Here is an 18,714-nt window from a genome sequence, read left to right on the forward strand (position 1 = left end):
GTAAAGGGCACAACAATTCAAAATGTATGAGAAGACAGTGTTGATTGGTTGGCAAGTGGGTTCTAATTGGTAGAGGTGTTATTATGGAGAATGCATCAGTTAATGCATCAAAGCACAGTGTCCAACGTTAGATATGATTCCACAATTTACGGACAACATTTGCTAAACTTGAGTGTTCAAAGAATTGGTTAGTTGGACTTGCAGTGTGGTGTAGAAACACAGAAACATAGAAAATAGGAGCAGGAGTAGGTCATTTGGCTGACAGATAACTGCCAAGCTTTGTTTAAGTTCAAACCAGGCAGGTTGACTCTGATTGGTCAAGGCATTGCCCTGGAGAATGAACCAGAGAATGGCTGCCGCCTATTTTGTTCTGCTGAAATAGGCATGTTGTGTACACATGTTCTTTCTATCTACAAAGAACAGGGCTCTATGTATTAACATATCTAGTTTCTAGCATATGTAAGTGCCATGATTATATTGAATGGCGGAGCAGGCTCGAAGGGTCAAATGACCTACTCCTGCTCCTATTTTCTATGTTTCTATGTTTCTACACCACATGCAAGTCCAACTGATAATCTTGGTTGTTAATGTAATTCTTTGAACACTCAAGTTTAGCAAATGTTGTCCATAAATTGTGGAATCATATCTAACGTTGGACACTGTATTTTGAGTTTTGCAAGCACAGGCTAATTGGGTACGGCCAGTACCTTGCCTGTTGTGAACAGCGGAAGGGACATGCTGTTTGATACAATCTGCCAGTTTTTGGGACATATGGCCTACATGCCTAGCATCACACTGGCGCTGAAGTTCATTTATCATATTACTCATTTGCATGATGGACAGAACGCCTTTTTCACTTGATAATGCAGACAAATGAGCTCCCTTTCTTTGATGTGCTAGTTGAGAAATCTGCCAGGGCTCTTCTACTACCGTCTACTGCAAGCCTACCTTCACTGGTTGATATATGTGTTGGGATTCCTACAATTCCAAGCATATAAGCTTGGCCTTATTAGCAACCTCATAAATAGGGCCCAAGCCATTTGTCCACTGTGAAAGCTTGATGCTGAAGTAGGGTACATCAAAGCTATCCTGCGAGAAAATGGCTACCCTGATCAGGTCATTGCTTGCTGTATATCGTGCAAAGTCATGGGCTTAACGCCGCCACTTTCAGTCTTGAAAAGTGCCCAGTCTACCTCAGGTTACCCCGGAAGGGTAAGGTATCTCAAAAATTTGATCAACAGGTGAAGATAGCAGTTTCACACTGCCACTATGCAATAGTGGTAATTGCCACTAACAGGATGCTGCCATCAAGTTAAAAGGACGTTCTGTTTATCACACAAATGAGTAATGTGATATATGAATTTCAGTGCTGGAGTGGTGCTAGGTATGTAGGCCATATGCCCCAAAGACTGGCAAATCTTATTAAACAGCATTTCCCTTCGGCTGTTTGCAACAGGCTAGGTACGGACCGTACCCAATCAGCCCATGATAGCAAAACTCAAAACAGTGTTCAACATTAGATGTGATTCAGTGATTGGACAACATTTGCTAAACAATCCTGAATGTTCTAAGAATTATTCTGGTTTATTCAACAGGGCAATGCCTTGACCAATCAGACTCAACCTGCTTGGTTTGAATTTAAACAAAGCTTGGCAGTTAACTGTCAGTTATCACTTAACTAATGCCTTCTCCGTGGCAACACTTCTACCAATCAGAATCCAGTTGCCAACCAATCAGTGCTCTCTTCTTATGAAGTATAAATTGTTGTTCCCTTTATATTTGGTATTCTTGTGAATGTCCTGATGAGTGCAAGATGATACCCAGTGGTATCAGTGATACCCAAACGTATTTTTGCACTACCAACTGAATTGCTGAATCTTGATAACGTTGGTCTCCAAATTATGCAAGGGATTGCTTCTGTTTCGAGCAGCAGTTATTAAAACAAAAGCTTCCTGGGTTAATGCAAATGAAAACTTTGTTGGTTATGTAGCTTACTTAATCATAACAAATTTAAAAAATAAATAAAATGATGCAAGGTAGCAAAATAAATTCCAACCTTTGAAGTGGAGATCAATGCAAAAGGCATTAGAATGACATAGGTTCATTGCAAGGCAGCGATCTACAGGAGGTTTGGCATTAACCAGACACTGGATACCATCACCTCTGAATCCTTCTTTGCATTCACACCTCCGTTTGTTCTACAACAGAAGATTTTTTCAAATGTTGAGAATTAACTAACTTCATAAGCTAATCATTAAACATGCCAAAACTGAAAAGTTAAAAAAAACTATAAATTATGAATATTACAATGGCTGTCACAAAATTATTTCAAAATGTGTTCCATATCGTTTAAGAGCACAAATTAATTGCAGAACATCTAAAAAGGCTAGAAAAATGCCAAAATTTAATATAACCTTTTAAATTCACCAAATAGAAAAACTACTCCTGTAAAAAAACTGTCTGGAAATTACACTTCCCTTATGGGAGAAGAGAGAGGAATTTCAGCCATGTAATTTTGGAAAGCGGTTTATTTATGATTCATTCCTTTTTCAACTTTTTTTCGAACTGAATGGAAGTATTTTTTACTAAAATTATTTGATAGACGGCATTTTATTCACTGCTTTCAAAGCATGACCTGCATCACACAGTTTCCCTTCAAATAAGAGGTTGGGAAGGTAGGACTTGAAATTCTTGGTTACTGCCCTCCAAGACTATCCTAGGTACCTTGACAGTAACAGTGTCTTTATCTTGTGGGATGTCCATCAATCAGTGGCCTCAAAATTGGTCACTCCAAATGTATGATATTCATTAGCAGGCAGACGACTGACTGTTAGCGGTTTGTATGTGAAAATGTGATCCTTTCCAGAAACTAGACTGAATATTTTCCTTTTATTAGCATTGACTAATATAGAAATCAGGACATAAAAAGCTTTTTGTGCAAACACAGCTAAAACAATTTAGACTGAATTCCAACTTGGGTGTGGAAAAGGTGCAAATGAACAAACTTACTTGTGTTGGTACAATTGGACTCTTTCTGCTTCTCTTACTTCACCTGGCTTGTCCACAGTCTGTTAATTCCTTCCTCTATCCCCATCTTTTTTCTGCTAGATACATATTCTGGGGTTGTTTGAGATCCAAATGGAATGCAAGTGTAAATGCTCCTCTTCTTGTGAAAGCACACTAACATTTCTTGTTGGTGGAACTCTTTCCAAGATTGTTATTCCCTGGAACCCTGACCTTGCCCATACACTCAAATTCAAAGTTAACTATCCCTTGTTGCAGTAAGGATGTTGAAATACGTGTTAGGCTTTAAGAACTCTGGGACCGGTGTTGTAGATTGGGCATCCATTACAGAAACCCAGTATTTACCTTCTATTGATTTTGGGCAGTTACTATAATTGATCTGAACACATCCTATGCACCAGCAGTAAGTTAGAAAGTATTCTCCATGATTCCAACCATGCAATTTGTTTCAGGGAAAAAATAATTTTAATCAGTTCTAATGATATTTGCACTTACTGGTCCAGTGTTGATGCATATTGCATGCTCACTGCATCCACCATTTCTGCCATCGACACACCTGTCTATTGGAATGCAGACATAGCCATCTCCCTCATATTCTGATTGACAGGCGCAGATTATGTTAATCCCTCTTTGAATACAGGCAGCATGTTGATGGCAGCCTCCATTATTGTTCTTGCAGCGGTCAACCACTACATATAAAGTTACCAAATTAAAGAATGTGCTTTACTTCCAGTTTTTTTCATGCAAGATCAGCAAGATAGATTTAATTGCTTAAAAAAGAGACATGCTGTCGAAGCTTTTTGGCTTGCACTCATCAACACAGACACAAGAATGCCATATTTCAAAGGGAGCTACAATTTATACTGCATGAGAAAAGGGGTGCTGATTAGTTGGCAAGTTGGCTCTGATTGGTCAAGACATTGCCAAGGCAAATGCAGCAGGGAGTTGTTTCAGATGTTTTTGTTTATTCAAAAAAGGTGTAATGTCTGGACGTAATTTTTTTGCCTGCAGAGGACAGTTCTCTGTAACTGAATATATGTAGCTTCTAGCAAGCATAAGTGAGCTTGACTGATAATCTTAAATTGGTTGTTAGTGTAATTCTTAGCACACTCAGGATTGTTCAGCAAATGCTGCTGAATCAGGAACCACATCTAACGTTAGACGTTATGTTCTGAGGTTTGCAAGCATGCTTTGGTTGAGTATGGTCAGTACTCTGCCTATTGTGAACAGCATAAAGGACATGTTGCTTGATACGATCCACAAGTCGTTGGGATGTATGGTCTATGTAGTTGGCGATACACTGGCACTGAAATCCATAATCCACATTACTTATTTGTGCGGTAGGCAGGACCTCTTTTTTGGCTTGACGCCTTTTCCACACGTAGAAAATACCACTAGTGTTGCCACTGCATAGTAGCAGTTGCTCTAATTTCTAAGATACTTTACCTTTCCTGGGTAATCTGAGGTAGATTGGCCACTTTTTAGGTCCAAAAGTGGTGACCTTGGGCCCATAGTATATAGAATAGGATGTAGTGTATATGGTAGGATTAATCCTCATGGTTCACTATATCCACGTTTGTATGGGCTTGCCCAAGACACACAAAAGTGATGTCCCATAACTCCCAATCTTATCTATGACTGGATCTGCACAACATGAATTGGTCAAATGGTTGAGCAAGTTGCTACAACCCATTCTGAGTAAGTATTCAACATACACTGCAGGATTTGCAAAGACTAGAGGCAACCTGCATTTCGACAGAAATACCGTGTCAATGTGCTTGTTCGACATTGCTAGCCTATTCACTAAAATGCTGCTCAAGGAAGCCATATAATTTGTATCATGTCACAATATCATAGCATCTGGATGCGCTGCCATGTTCTGAATCTGTATTAATTGAACTTGTGAACTTGGCAACTCGTGCAGTTGAATTCAGCTTTAATGACACTGTGTATGCCCAAATAGAAGGTTTTGCAATGGGATCCCCCCTAGGACCAGCTCTGACTAACATTTTCATCAGTTTCCATGAGAAACATGTTTTCGATGGAATGACCCCTTGCATATTTCTGATACGTAGATGACACATTTGCTATATTTGAAACTGCAGCTGCATGTAAAAATGTCCTTACATACTTTAATGCATTCCATCCTGTGCTTAAATTCATCTTTGAAATGGAACAATCAAACCAGCTCCATTTCCTCAATGTGCTGATCGAGAAATCTGCTAATGGGCTCTCTACTGCTGTCTACCGCAAACCTTCCTTCACTGATCAATATGTGTGTCGGGATTGCTACAGCTCCAAGGTTGGCCTAATTGGCAGTCTCATAAATATGGCCCGAGTCATTTGCTCACTGCAAGATGGACGCAGAAAGAAGATGCATCTAAGTTATTCAAGATATGATAGCTACACTAATCAGATCATTGCTCGCTACATATTGCACATAATCACGAATGGGCCTAAGGCTGCCACTCTCAGACCTGAAAAGTTCCCAGCCTACCTCAAATTACCCTGGAAAGATAAAGTACCCCAAAGATTTGAGCAACAGGTGAAACTAGCGTTTCCACGCTGCTACTATGCAGTGGTAACACGAGTGGTGTTTTCCACTTACAGGATGCTGCCATCAAGTCAAAAAGGTACAAATGAGTAATGTGGTATATGAATTTAAGTGCCGCTGCAATGCCAGGTATGTGGCCCATATGTCTCAATGACTGTGCGAATTGTAACAAACAATATGTTCCTTCGACTGTTCACAATAGGCAGAGTGCTGATTGTACTCAACCAACCCAGATAAACTCAGATCATAAATGTCTAACATTAGATGTGATTCTGCAATTCAACAGTACTTACTGAACAATCCTGAGTGTGCTAAGAATTACACTAACAAATTAAGATTATCAGTCGAGCTCATATTTATGCTTGCTGGGAGCTACACATATTCATATGTAGGGACTTGTCCTCTGAAGACAAAAGGAATATGTCCAGATATTACACCTTTTTTTGAATAAACAAAAGCTTGAGAGGCAGCAGCTCCCTGGTGCATTTGTCATGGCAATATCTCAACCAATCAGAGCCAACTTGCCAACCAATCAGCACCCCTTTCCTCATGCAGTATAGATTATTGTTCCCTTTGAAATTTAGCATTTTTGCATCTGTCCTGATGAGTGCAAGAGGAAAAGCTTTGACAACATGTCTCTTTTTTCAGCTATGCTCAAGTTCTGTACTATCAAGTGACTATAGATTTAATTGCTAAATGAAATCTCATTATAGCATGAATCTGAACTTCCATCATTCCATAAAATGTTTGCCTCTAATCATTCTTAATCACACTTTAATGGTGCTAGCCAGCTGAATCTGTTCCAGAATCTGCTTTTAACTTTTCAGAAACTTAAGGATTGGCTTAGTGTCGGTTATAGAATGTGCCTGATTATCCCTCCTATTGGAAATAAAACTGGGCAGTTTCTCTAACAGGTGCCCAACTGATATGCTAAAAGTGACCCTGTTATACTTCTGTCCTGTAGGCGCTCGGCTCATGGAACTGCGGCAGGGCAGTACATCCCTCTGCCTGCTGCCTGCACAATTGATTTTGGCTCATTTTTCCACCTTGTGAATTGGGTGACTCTGCTGGCCAAAGAATTTTTTAAAATGCTGCAGTATTTTGAATTATTGAAACTTATAGCACAGAAGGAGGCCATTCAGCCCATCATGGGATCTTTGAAAGAGCAGTCATACTTAGTGTCTCATCCTTACTTTTGTCTGTGACCCTCTAAGTCCATCATCCTCAAGTACCTGTCCAACTCCCTTTTAAAATTACTTATGCCACAACCTTCCACTACTTCAGGTAGAGCAAACAACTCTCTAAGTGAAAAAAATTTCTCCACATCTTTCCTCTACATTTTTTGTCAATGGTTGCTGTGTTTCTACGATCTTTTGTTACTGGCCCACTCACCAGAGTGAACAATTTTTCTCTGTCTACTTTTATCAAAATGTCTCATCGTCTTGAAAACCTCTATTAGGCCTTCTTTTAACCTCTGTTCCAAGGACTTTTCCAATTTCTCCTCATGACTGAAGTCCCTAATCCTTGGTAACATCCTGAATTTAGCAGTTTTTCAACTGAAATTAAAAATGTGGGGAAATGAGATTATAGCGAATTGCTCCAATGGAACAATCAGTGCCAGCACAGACATGATGGGCTGAACAGCCTGTGTAATTCTATCATTGAACAGTTCCAGCAAGAGAGGCCATTGGTTTAAAATTGTCTCTAAGAGAGTGAAGCCAGTGGTGATGAGAAATGTCTTTACACAGGAATGCTTTGCCATGGAAAATAACAGAGGCAAATACCATTGCTTCTTTTAAAAGGGAAAATAATGAACATTCTAAATGGAAAGAAATAAGGCTCTGGATTTAGTTTTCGACTACTTTAACAAAAGAATTGGCATTGGCATGATGACCTGAGCAGCTTCCTTCCATGCTGTGTACTCCTATGGCGATAAAATTCTAAGTATTGTCTAACACCAAGGCCCTGAAATGACACTGTGAGGTCAATTTATAAAGACCTAGTACAAGTTTCATCAGAAATTAATCTTTCTGCTATTTTAATAAAAGCATTCATTTTATTAAAATAAATCGGTTAATGGCATCAACAAAATACCGAGAAGATGAATTATAGTGTTCACCCATTAGTGCCACAAAGTGTAACTTTAGGACCTAGAAATTTGAACTGAATATAAACTAGTGTGAAAGTATAGATAGCCAATCAGATTTTACAATTATATTTGTTAAGCTTAGCAGAAGTACTTGTCCTTGCCTGTACATTTTCTTCCATCACCTTCATAGTATGGATTGCACTCACAAATGCTGTCAGTTCTGCAAACAGCATTGGTGTCACACTTTGGAGAACATCTAGGTTTTAAAGCTATTTTTAAAAGAAAGCAGGAAAAAATCCTGTCAGTGCTTCAAGGTTGGAGTATAATTGACACTATGTACAGTATATAAAATTCATCAAAATAATGAACCAGCTTCAATCTCCTTTTCAGTGGGATAAGTCACTACCCAATATGATGCTTTCTGTGCTTTAATCCATGTAACAAAATCAGTGACATTTAAAAATAAAATTATATATAGGTTTTAAGTCAACATAATTTAATTCCTTGATAAAGTAATTTGCCTCTATTTGATTTTATGCAGCTCAGTTCTCCCAGAACAAAGACAACTGGCACTTGCTATATTAACTGAGTGCTACAATTGTTGGAAATACTTGCTCAGTGTGAATTTCTAAAATATAGGGCAGAATTTTGCCCTTGATGGGCGAGCTTGGCGGGGGCAGGGACGGTCAGGAAGCTGACCGTCGCCTGTGTTCGGGACCAGACTGCGATTTTAAGCCAATTAAGGCCCATCCAGTGTGAAACTTGAGCGGCAGTGCTCAGCGCTGCCTGTGTGGACGGGGGGAGGAGAACGAGCGGGCTGAGCTGCATAATCTTCCTGAAGCACAGAGCTGCCTCAGGGAGATGAAGCATTTTTAAAAACGAAAATGAAGAAAATAAAAATGCAATAAAACATGTCCCCTCATGTGACTCTGTCACATGAGCAGGGACATGTTATTAATTAAATTTTAAAACTTTTATTTTATTATTATTTGCTTTTGGAAACCTTACCCTGCCAGTGGATGAGGTTTCCAAAAAAATGCAAAGACCGCTTGGCCTTTTCCCCTTGAATGGGCAACGAAAAAGTTAATTTAATTGATTATTTATTGGCTTTAACAGGCCTTTTAATTGTAGGCAGGTGCTCTGCTAACTCTGGTGCGCGCCCACTGACTGAACTATCGCGTGACTGTGCGTTGACATTGGGACGCTCAGCCGACATCAACGTGAGTCCTTTCACGTTTGAGTGGGTCAGGTGCGCCCACCCGCTAAGTGAAAATTTCTGCCCATAAACACAGATTACTATCATTAAAACACCTAATGGATTTTAGCAAAGAACAATATTTCTTTTTAATGAAACTCTCTGTGCTAATAGTCTATGAAACACAAATTCATGAGGTTTTAAGTATATGCAAATATTTCTCTTTGTGAAGATCATGCACTAATGTACAGGAGGTTAATCAAACAACTGTCAGAGAAAAATGACTTAGTGTTTCGGTCTAAGAATGTCACCCCTGAAACACCAATCAATTTTTTTCTTGCAGCTGCAGCTTGCATTTTGTCATTTTCTGTTTTAATTTCAAAGATCCAACATTTTAACTCATATCTGCCCAGAATTTGCAGGATTTTTATTGCAACCATCAGTTATCAGTGTCTTTAGCCTTCTGAATCTCACTACAACTTTAGGCTTTAGCACAAGCACAGGTGGTTGGAGAAATCCTGAAGTCACGGCCTGTCATTCACGGCTGGGCCACCGAATATGCTGTAGATTCTCCCCTGCCTCCCACACCAACGCTATCCCCAGAGCCAATTATCAATGGAATCAATTGATCTGGCAATAACTTCTCCTTTTCTGCTCTCCTTTTGCAGTTAGAAACCCCATAAAAATTAAGTCTTGTTCAATGAGCTACAACTGGGTCTTTAAAAAGTGATCTGAGTAATAACTACTGCTAAACCACCAATTTGGCACTGAACCGAAAATGTGTGAAATATTGTTAAATGTCTCCATTATGATAAATTACTGGATTTTTTTAAGAAGACTTTTTTAGATAGTTAAAAAAAATATTTTTTTTCATGATTGTTCAGATTATACTTTCACCCCCGGTGTATGCCCCAATTTTTATTTTGCATAAAGTTTTTAGAAGTGATTTGATTATAAGTGCTTTTTGTTTCCTGATTAGCTATCTGTGAGCATTCTTTAATGTGATTGGCTGTTTGGACAATTTGATGACCTTATTGCAGCTGCACACTGGAAACACCCCCTTCCCCCTTAAACTATGCAGCAATCAATTGCATGTCAAAAGAATTAAGGTTTTCCCCACAAAGATCTCTAGAACTCTCAGCGCAGCTTTATTCAAATTCAGCGACAAGTTCCCTTGCTTCGCTGCTGAGTGCAAAATCAGGGCCATTATTTTCAGTATTAGAAGTATTTATTCCTCTGTCCATGAATGTTAACAAAAACTTTGCTGTAAGATTAAACTGGGACTCAAGTTGACTTTACTGCTAGCATAAGAACAGTGAAAGCTATACTAATTTATTTGGTAATCCTAATTTATAAAATATTCTTTCAATTGGTACAATGTAATTCACATTGAGAATTTTGCAATTTCTCGATCATAATGATTTTCTTTATCAAGTGAGTTAATTCTAGCAATTGATGTTTGTCATTTGTCAATTACTGCAACTATTAAACTTCTTCCTTTAGCTTTGATAAATGATGAAACCATATGCATTAAAAATTGATTTGCATCAGTGTATGTTACAAATAACCGGGTTGTCACAACGACAATATGCCATGAGATAACATTAATTAGTGAGCCCAATATTAATTTTAGAACTAAATATGTAAAATTACTTGCCAGATCTTGTTTCACAGTATTTTCCTGTCCAACCTTCTCTGCAGAAACAGGTTCCTTCACCAGAAATTCCTTCATCACAGAATCCATTTTCTGTGCAATTACATTCTGTGTGATTTTAAAAAAATAAGGTTTGAAAATGGCAATAGCTCCCCCACCGGACTAAATCCAGGTGAAGTCAAATTTATATCTTATAACAACAACAGACCAGTCATATTTACCATCAAGACCAGAAGCAAATTCTTTGCAGAGGTACCAAATGATTGTAACCTTTATCACTTGGCAACTTTTGTACAGAAGTTAAAGTAATGCTAGGAGGTGAATGATCTATGTGAATATAGCAGTTCAGTGTACGGTATTTGCAAGCTGCGTTAATTCTGTATATTTGAGCAAGTAGGTTTCAAAGACATTCAGCCTCAACAAGGTACAAAAAATAAGTAAGGAACTCAGTGGCAAACTAGATTATGCATTTGGGAACTGTAAATTACCAGTTGTGAAATACAAAACAAAACTACCAACTTATCTTACAGCAAGTCCGAGTACATTGAGCTGGATGCAATACATACTTTCGCAGTTTGGTCCATATCTGCCCGATTCGCATAGTTCACAGGCTGTTCCACTGAACCCCACTGAGCACTGGCATGTTCCATTTCCAAGTCTTCCATCATTACAACTTCCATGAGAACTACAAGGGGACTGTATTCCTCCAGGACACACTGAAATAATAAAGTGACAGGGTAAATCTTCTATATTAAGGAAGAGTTTTAGGACTTGGCCCTGAAGTGGAGCAAAAGGAGAATGCTCCATTTGAAACATAGAAACACAGAAAATCCATGGCACAGAAGGAGGCCATTTGGCCCATTGTATCAATGCTAGCTGAATCACAGAATCACAGAATCACACAGTGCCGAAGAGGCCCTTCGGCCCATCAAGTCTGCACTGACATGTGAGGAACAAAAAAGAAAAAGAGCTTCTCAGCTTAATTCTTACTTCCAGCTCTTGATCTGTAGCCCTGTTGGTTACAGCATTTCAAGTGCATATCAAGTTTTTTTTTTAACATCATCAATGTTTCTGCCTCTATTATCCTTTCAGGGAATGAGTTCCAGACCCTCACCATCCCCTTGTTGAAAAGATTTTTCCTCAACTTCCCTCTAATCCTGTCAATATCTTTAAATCTATATGCCTCCAGTTACTGAATTCTCTGCTGAGAGAAATAGGTCCTTTGTATCCACTCTATTTAGACTCCCATAATTTTGTATACTTCATTAAATCTCCATTCAGCTTCCTCTGTACCACAGAAAATCCCAGTCTATCCAATCTATTCTCATAGCTAAAAAATCTCCTTTCCTGGCAACATCATGGTAAATCTTCTCTGTACTCTTTCTAGTGAGATCACATCTTTCCTGTGACTAGAATTGTAATACACTATCTGTGGCCTTACTTATTTTTTTTACAATTCTAGCAAAACCTCCTTGTTCGTATATTTATGCCTTAGCCAATAAAGAAAAGTATCCTGCTGCAGACATGCTGCTTTTCCCCAGCCTACCAGGTACTGATAGCAATGGCAGTACAAGCGGGAGTGTTCTTATGTATCATTTCCAATATCTGCATTGTAATAGCTCTAGATTTTAACCAAGATATATGCACATCTTTAGCTTACCATTGTGTCACAGGAGATGAAATTTGCCTTCATGAGTAGTATGAAGAGGTTCATAGCAAATGAGCAGCTGTGTTAGACTACACATGATTTTCTCTTCCATTGAAGTCAATGGCAAGAAAGTCAGGCCTGGTGTAAAACAGGCTGCTGATTTACTACCAATGAAGACTAATTTCATCCCCAAAAAGTTAAATATCCTCACTGGCTCTGTCACCCCCAGTACAACTTTGTTCTCCTTACGTAAGGAGGGATAAAATTGCATTGGAAGCAGTTCAGAGATGGTTCAGTTGGCTGATTCCTGGGATGAAGGGGTTGTCTTGGGAAAGGTAACAAGTTAGGCTGATAATCTTTGAAGTTTAGAAGAATGAAACTTGATCTTATTGAAACATATAAGATTCTGAGGGGGGCTTCATAGGGTGGATGCTGGGAGGATGTTATCTCTTGTGGGTAGAGGTCTCCCACTTAAAATGGAGACTTGGAGGAATTTTTTCTCTCAGAGGGTCATTAGACTTTAGAATTCTCTTCCCCAGACAGCAGTGGAGGCTGGGCCATTGAATATATTCAATGCTGAATTGGACAGATTTTTTATTGACAAGGGAGTCAGGGTTATGGGGGACAGGGTTTGGTGGTAGGAAAGTGATGTTAAGGTCACAATCAAGTCAGCTATGATCTTTTTGAATGGTATTGCAGACTCGAGGGGGAGAATGGCCTACTCCTGCCCCTATTTCTTATGATCTTTTAATCAATAAAACTTTTATGGATCTTTGGTCATAACAGGACAAATAACTTAACTTGAGTTCCCATTTCAAGGTGATTTTCAAAACAGAGATCAAAAAACACTTTGGAAAAGAAGATAAAATGCTGCAACATGAGACACATTGAATGTTAATGCATGGCATCTCAGACATGAGATTTTGTCACGTGATTCATCAGGCAAGGGTCAGCTGATTCTTTTGTTATTTTTCCTCTCTCTTCTCTGTTCTAAGTCAGCAAGCAGAAAAATAATGTAGCACCAAGAAACAACCTTGAGTTTGTCTTTTTATACTTGTTAATTTATATACTTAAATAAAACATTGACAATATTTCTAACAAAAATAGGTTACACCTATTATCTTAAAACAATAGTGCAGAAATGCTAAAGAAGGGACTTTTTCCATAGGGTACAACGCAGCATTTTAAAATCTATCTGTACCCAACTATCAGCTTCAGTTTCCGTTAGATAAAAGACAGAGTTATACTGTTGCCTCTAAGTTATACAAAATAGTTTCTTAAGACTGAGATCAAGTCCCAATTGATTCCAGATTACTCAAGAAGACCGACGTCCTTGAATGATTGTATCTTACATTATTAGGCCTTTTAAAACTGTTCCAAAACAGTTCTAGTGCTGTCTAAAGCCGGTCTTAAAAAAAGTTCAGGTAATTCACTGAAGCTTTCCACAAGCGTGTACGCATGCACATGCAGAGCTGGCTGTCAGAACCATACCCTGCAGAAAGTGCAAATTAAGATCAGCCAGTTACACTTCACAGTTACTGTTTTCAGACTGGCAGTGTAGTGCAATCAAAACCGAAAACAAAAATTATTTTCAAATCATATCGCCAAATCCTGTAGTACTTGCTAACAGAAATATTTGGTCAAGAGTTAACAATCAACGTTATTTCCTTCCTCAACTCAAACATGAATAATCACCTGTAAGAGGTAAATGAGATTCATTAGCTAACATGTTTCAAAGTCTTATTCTGATTAAAAATTTGAAGTGACATTGTACAGCACATGAAACAATCAGCATAACAAGTACTCAGCTCTGAAGAATAATGTTTCTGGGTCACAAAGCTCAGTGTACCAAAGATTAGAGCCCATTTTTTTACCCATGTCTTTGAGCCCTCATCCAGCATGAACACATCAAACTTCCAACCAAAAAACAATTAAAACTCCTACATACAAGGTCTTGAATCATAGATCATGCAGCAAGGAAGGAGGCCCATTGTGCCTGTGCCAGCTGTTTGAAAGATTAGTTTCGCTCCCATGGTTTTTACCTACAGCCCTGCTAATGTTTCCTTTCCAAGTGTTTATCCAGTTATGTTTTGAAAGTTACTACTGAATCTCCTTTCACCATCCAATCATGTAGTGCATTTCAGATCATAACAACTCCTGCATAAAAGAATTCTCCTCTGGCTCTTTTGCCAATTACCTTCAATCTGTGTCTCCCTGCTAGTGGAAAGAGTTTCTCCCTATTTACTCTATCAAAGACATTCATAATTTTGAAATCCTCTTAAATCTCACCTTAACCTTCTCTGCCCTAAGGAGAACTTTATTCTATCCACATAAGAGTGAACCCATTCAAAGCTTAGCTTCAAATATTCAGTTTTTTGCTTGTTGCTGGTTAATAGTGTGATTTATTGAAAGTTCAAGGGAAATGTACTCAACATCAAGAAGAAACACTGACAAATAGAGGCAAAAGCAGTGCATATATTTGAAACAATACAATGGTGATAGAATTGTGACATGTGTGCCATATCTGGGTATTACCTTGACAATAAGGGCCATAATGATTTTTGCAACACTGGGGAATCCATAAGGGATTAACACATTGTCTGCTGCAGCCACGTAAAGCATGGATTGGACTATGACGAAACCACTTTCCTCTGATAACAGAATAGGGAAACACAGGCAAATATATCTGATCGCCGAACAGGTCCCGAATGTGAGATAGATGTCTCCCTGCCATGTTCCTTTGGCTGTACGAACAGTTTTGGTAATCTGAACCATCCTTAAAATTAAAAAGCAAAAGTAAGGATCTCACAGAATTCTATTTCTCAATAGCAAATTAGCGAAATACCTAGCAAGCTGCTTAATGCAATAATATTCTAAAAATAACCTATTAATTCCATTAGAGTTCTGCTTTAGGACTATAAAACCATCCACAGAGCCAAGTTCTTTTTTGGTAATACATTGCAGATTAAATTCTAGCAATATTATCTTTTTTCCCAACAGGTTTCAGTTTTCAGTGAAGGTACCCTCACACACCAAGTATTACACCTGCCCCGCAAACTCTTATTAAACAGTCAGCAATGGATTGGGCCTAATTTGTATGATTAAAAATAAGGTGGGCCAAGAAAAAAAGGGTAGTTGGTAGTTCAGATGGTTTGAATTCCATCTTATTCGTGCATTTATTATGTTATCATTGGGGAGTCGGTTACCTTGGTTGGCTAGATGGTGAGAGTATGATGCAGGATGATGCCAATGGTGCAGTTTCAATCCCTGTGCTAGCTGTGGTATTTCAGGAAGGTCCTAGCCTCCTTGCCTTGCCTTGCCCTGCCCTGCCCAACACTGCTGAGTGGTGCCCCTCAAGCTACAAGTTGCCAAAATTCTCTCTCTCTAATGGAGAGAGATACTTATGGTCCTTTGTTACTATGGCTAGATGATAGCACATTATCTTATCAATCCTTCCCCTGAGATTATTTTCCTATTATCCTGTTCTTCTCTGCACTTCATTTTCCTGTGAATTCTTGATGACACTGCATTGCAGTGATTACATTACAACAGAATCTAAAATTTTCAGTCAAAATAACTTGTGTTGGTTTTGACTATCACAAGTATTTCTTTGATGTTATTGCACTGTGCTGGTAGTGAGTGTCTACAGATTAATCTCATTCTTCTAATGATGCAATAAAGAGCTCAGATTTTACTCTTGTGGGTTACATAGCCACCTTAACACATTAATTAAATTACAACAATCTTCTTGCTCTCTAACCTCCTGCCAATGTTCTTTCCTTTACTGAAGGCTGTGATTCTTGTTGGAGTCACCCTCCTCCATCTACTGCTGCCTTAGCTGAGATTGACCAACAGCAAGGAACATGAATTGGTGTTCCTTCCTAGTCATTGTGGTTTACTAAGTGATCACATGGTGTATTTACATACTAACCCTTTTTAGGCAGCCTCTCATAACTTTCACCTCATTTCTATTTTTCCTTAGTTCTGATGAAGAGTCATACAGACTCGAAAAGTTAACTGTATTCCTCTCCGCAGATGCTGTCAGACCTGCTGAGGTTTTCCAGCTATTATTTTTGTTTCATATTTCCAGCATCCGCAGTATTTCGCCTTTATATCAGTCAGACCATTCCTGATCCTGACAATTCTCTTAAGTGAAAACATTTCTCCTTATATCCCCTCCAGATCTTTTGACAATGATCTTAAATCTATGACTTCTGGTTCGTGACCCACTTGCTATAAGGAATAGTTCTTATCTACTCTATCAAAACCTCCCAATGTCTTGGAAACCTCTATCAGTTTGCTTTCTCTGTTCCAAGAGTTCTAACTCATCCATATCCCTCCTTATTAATTAAAGTCCCTCATCCCTGGTACCAGATTCTTTTTTTGATATGGTTAATGAAAATTTGGATAGTTTGATTTCAAGTCTGAGTTTTTAAACAAGGGTTAAAGGAAACACTGACAGTGAATGAGGTAAGCTGAGGAAAGGTCTGTGATCACCATGGAAATGGACATCAGCAAATATAAGCTATTGAGAAAAATGTCCTGTAGCTAGTATTAGATTATGGCCAGGATTTTCCGTGCCTGCTGGCATCGGGTGTGTTCGATGGTATGAGCAGGCAATATGGCGAGAAGACCAAAAATCAGTTTACGATCATCTACTCTCCCTGCCGATGGCAAGCTGCATTTCCTGCCATTGGACATTGGGGACCTCATTGTAATACATCAGCATATCATTACAAGGCCAGCACGCCGGAATTGTCCTCCCTCTGGATTGTCCACCTACGTCGATGTGATTGCACGCCAAAATGTTTCACAACAACATATATAAGGAATGCACTTAGAGGGCTGCACTTTGAGGAGAACTCGGAGGCGAGTGCACAGTAACATTGTGTGTGCTCGCCTGGGTCGCCTGTTGGACTTCAAGGTTGCAGCACTTTGGGGGGTGGGAAGCAGGGGCTGCCCTGTGGTTGAGGCATGTTGGGCAAGGGGACAAAGGCTGCCCTGCGATTGAGGTGATTTGGGGAGGGGGCAAGTGCTGCCCTGCGGCTGAGGTGATTTGGGGGTGTGTGCAAAGGGTTGCCCTCCAGTTGAGGCACATTAGAGGGGGCAGGCAAGGGCTGTCTTGCAGTTGAAGGTAGTGCACAAGCATGTGCAGGTGGGGGAAGGAAGCAGCTACGCATTAAGGAAACCTTGTATAAAATGACCGTACCTCTTCAGCTGAAGCAGTTCAGGAGCAACCACATCGACATGATTGGAGTTGGGCTCCTAGCTTCTTTGCCCACTCAAGGAACGCAGAGGCATCAAAGTGTCACTAAGTGCTCCAGAGCTTTTCACACCTCGGGCACAGACTGCAAACTAATGAGCATTTTAGTGGACTGCAGAACAGTTGAACGACTGGGCATGTTGTGCAATCTCCTTGCTAAGCTGGCTGTGGAGCAGTCACTGGTGGAGGCGCTCACAGCCCCTTGCAATGTCATCATTCAGGTTTGGACCAGTCTCCTTCATGGTTCAAGCTAACAGTGCAGCCATGCAGTGCAGGTTAGGAGAATGCCTGCACCTGAGCTGAGAGCACAGCACGCAGTCCAGTGGGCAAAGCTGCCGCCAATCAGTCAGTTAGAGTGGGACGGAGGTGGGTGGGGTTTCGGGCAGCCATTTGGGCTCGAATCTCTGTCGATCCAAGTGGTGGCCAGCACTCTCTGGGATACATTAAGGGGCCTTCAGTCTTAACCAGGATTGGTTCTTAGTATACCCTGCTAACCCACCCGTCTCTCTCTTTCATCCTGCAAGAGGAGTACATCAAGATCATGGAGCCCCGTGAACTAGCTGTAAGCCTCATGGCATAGAGAGAGCAAAGACGATGGAGAAGAGAGTGATTGAGACACCTGGCTGTGCAGAGATAGGAGCAGCACCCTCTGGAAGAAAGGGCGGCTGGGGCTATCACACAAGTCACTGAAAAGCCACTGCAAGCCGTTGCTGGTCGGCACCTAGCTAGACCCAGGGTCTATAGATGCCCCCTTTCATTCTTGCAGATAACCGAGAACCAGTGTTGCCGAAGGCTGCACATGTCTAGAGAACTGGTCGGTCACATCTGCCAGCTTCTGCAGGATTTGGCACCACGGGGACATGGAGGGCATCCGCTGCCATTTGCCATGGAAGTGACCACAGCGCTCAATTTCTATGCCAGTGGCTCCTTTCAGGGCTCCACTTATGACCACTGTGGGATCTCACAAGCCTCCACCCACAAATGCATCCATGAGGTCACGAATGCCATCTTTGCGAGGGCACACAACTTTGTGCTTTTTGCTCGAGACTAGGACAGCCAGGATGCAAGAACGATTGGATTTGCCCAGATCTTGGGTTTCCCACAGGTGCAGGGTGCCATCGACTGCACTCATGTGGTGCTCAGATATCCATCGCAACAAGCGCTCAACTATGTCAACCGCAAGGGATTCCATTTGCTGAATGTGCACCTGGTGTGTGACCACCACAAATGCATCCTGCAGGTCTGCGCACGATTTCCAGGGAGTGTGCATGACTCCAAGTTGGTTAC

The 18,714-nt window shown here is 40.1% G+C and overlaps 1 protein-coding gene across 3 annotated transcripts in view; it reads right to left on the minus strand.

The window, feature by feature from the left end:
* stab1 (stabilin 1) overlaps positions 1–18,714 on the minus strand; it is a 257,111-nt gene that overhangs the window by 21,350 nt on the left and 217,047 nt on the right. For all 3 annotated transcript variants that reach the window (XM_041191185.1, XM_041191184.1, XM_041191186.1), the window contains 6 exons: positions 14,700–14,940; positions 11,083–11,232; positions 10,520–10,624; positions 7,829–7,936; positions 3,520–3,713; positions 2,057–2,198 (listed from right to left, as the gene is read on the minus strand). In XM_041191185.1, coding sequence (XP_041047119.1) covers positions 2,057–2,198; positions 3,520–3,713; positions 7,829–7,936; positions 10,520–10,624; positions 11,083–11,232; positions 14,700–14,940 — 940 coding nt within the window. The remainder of the gene's footprint in view (positions 1–2,056; positions 2,199–3,519; positions 3,714–7,828; positions 7,937–10,519; positions 10,625–11,082; positions 11,233–14,699; positions 14,941–18,714) is intronic.

This window comes from Carcharodon carcharias, chromosome 7 (assembly GCF_017639515.1).
Source record: "Carcharodon carcharias isolate sCarCar2 chromosome 7, sCarCar2.pri, whole genome shotgun sequence".
In the NCBI taxonomy this organism is placed as follows: domain Eukaryota; kingdom Metazoa; phylum Chordata; class Chondrichthyes; order Lamniformes; family Lamnidae; genus Carcharodon; species Carcharodon carcharias.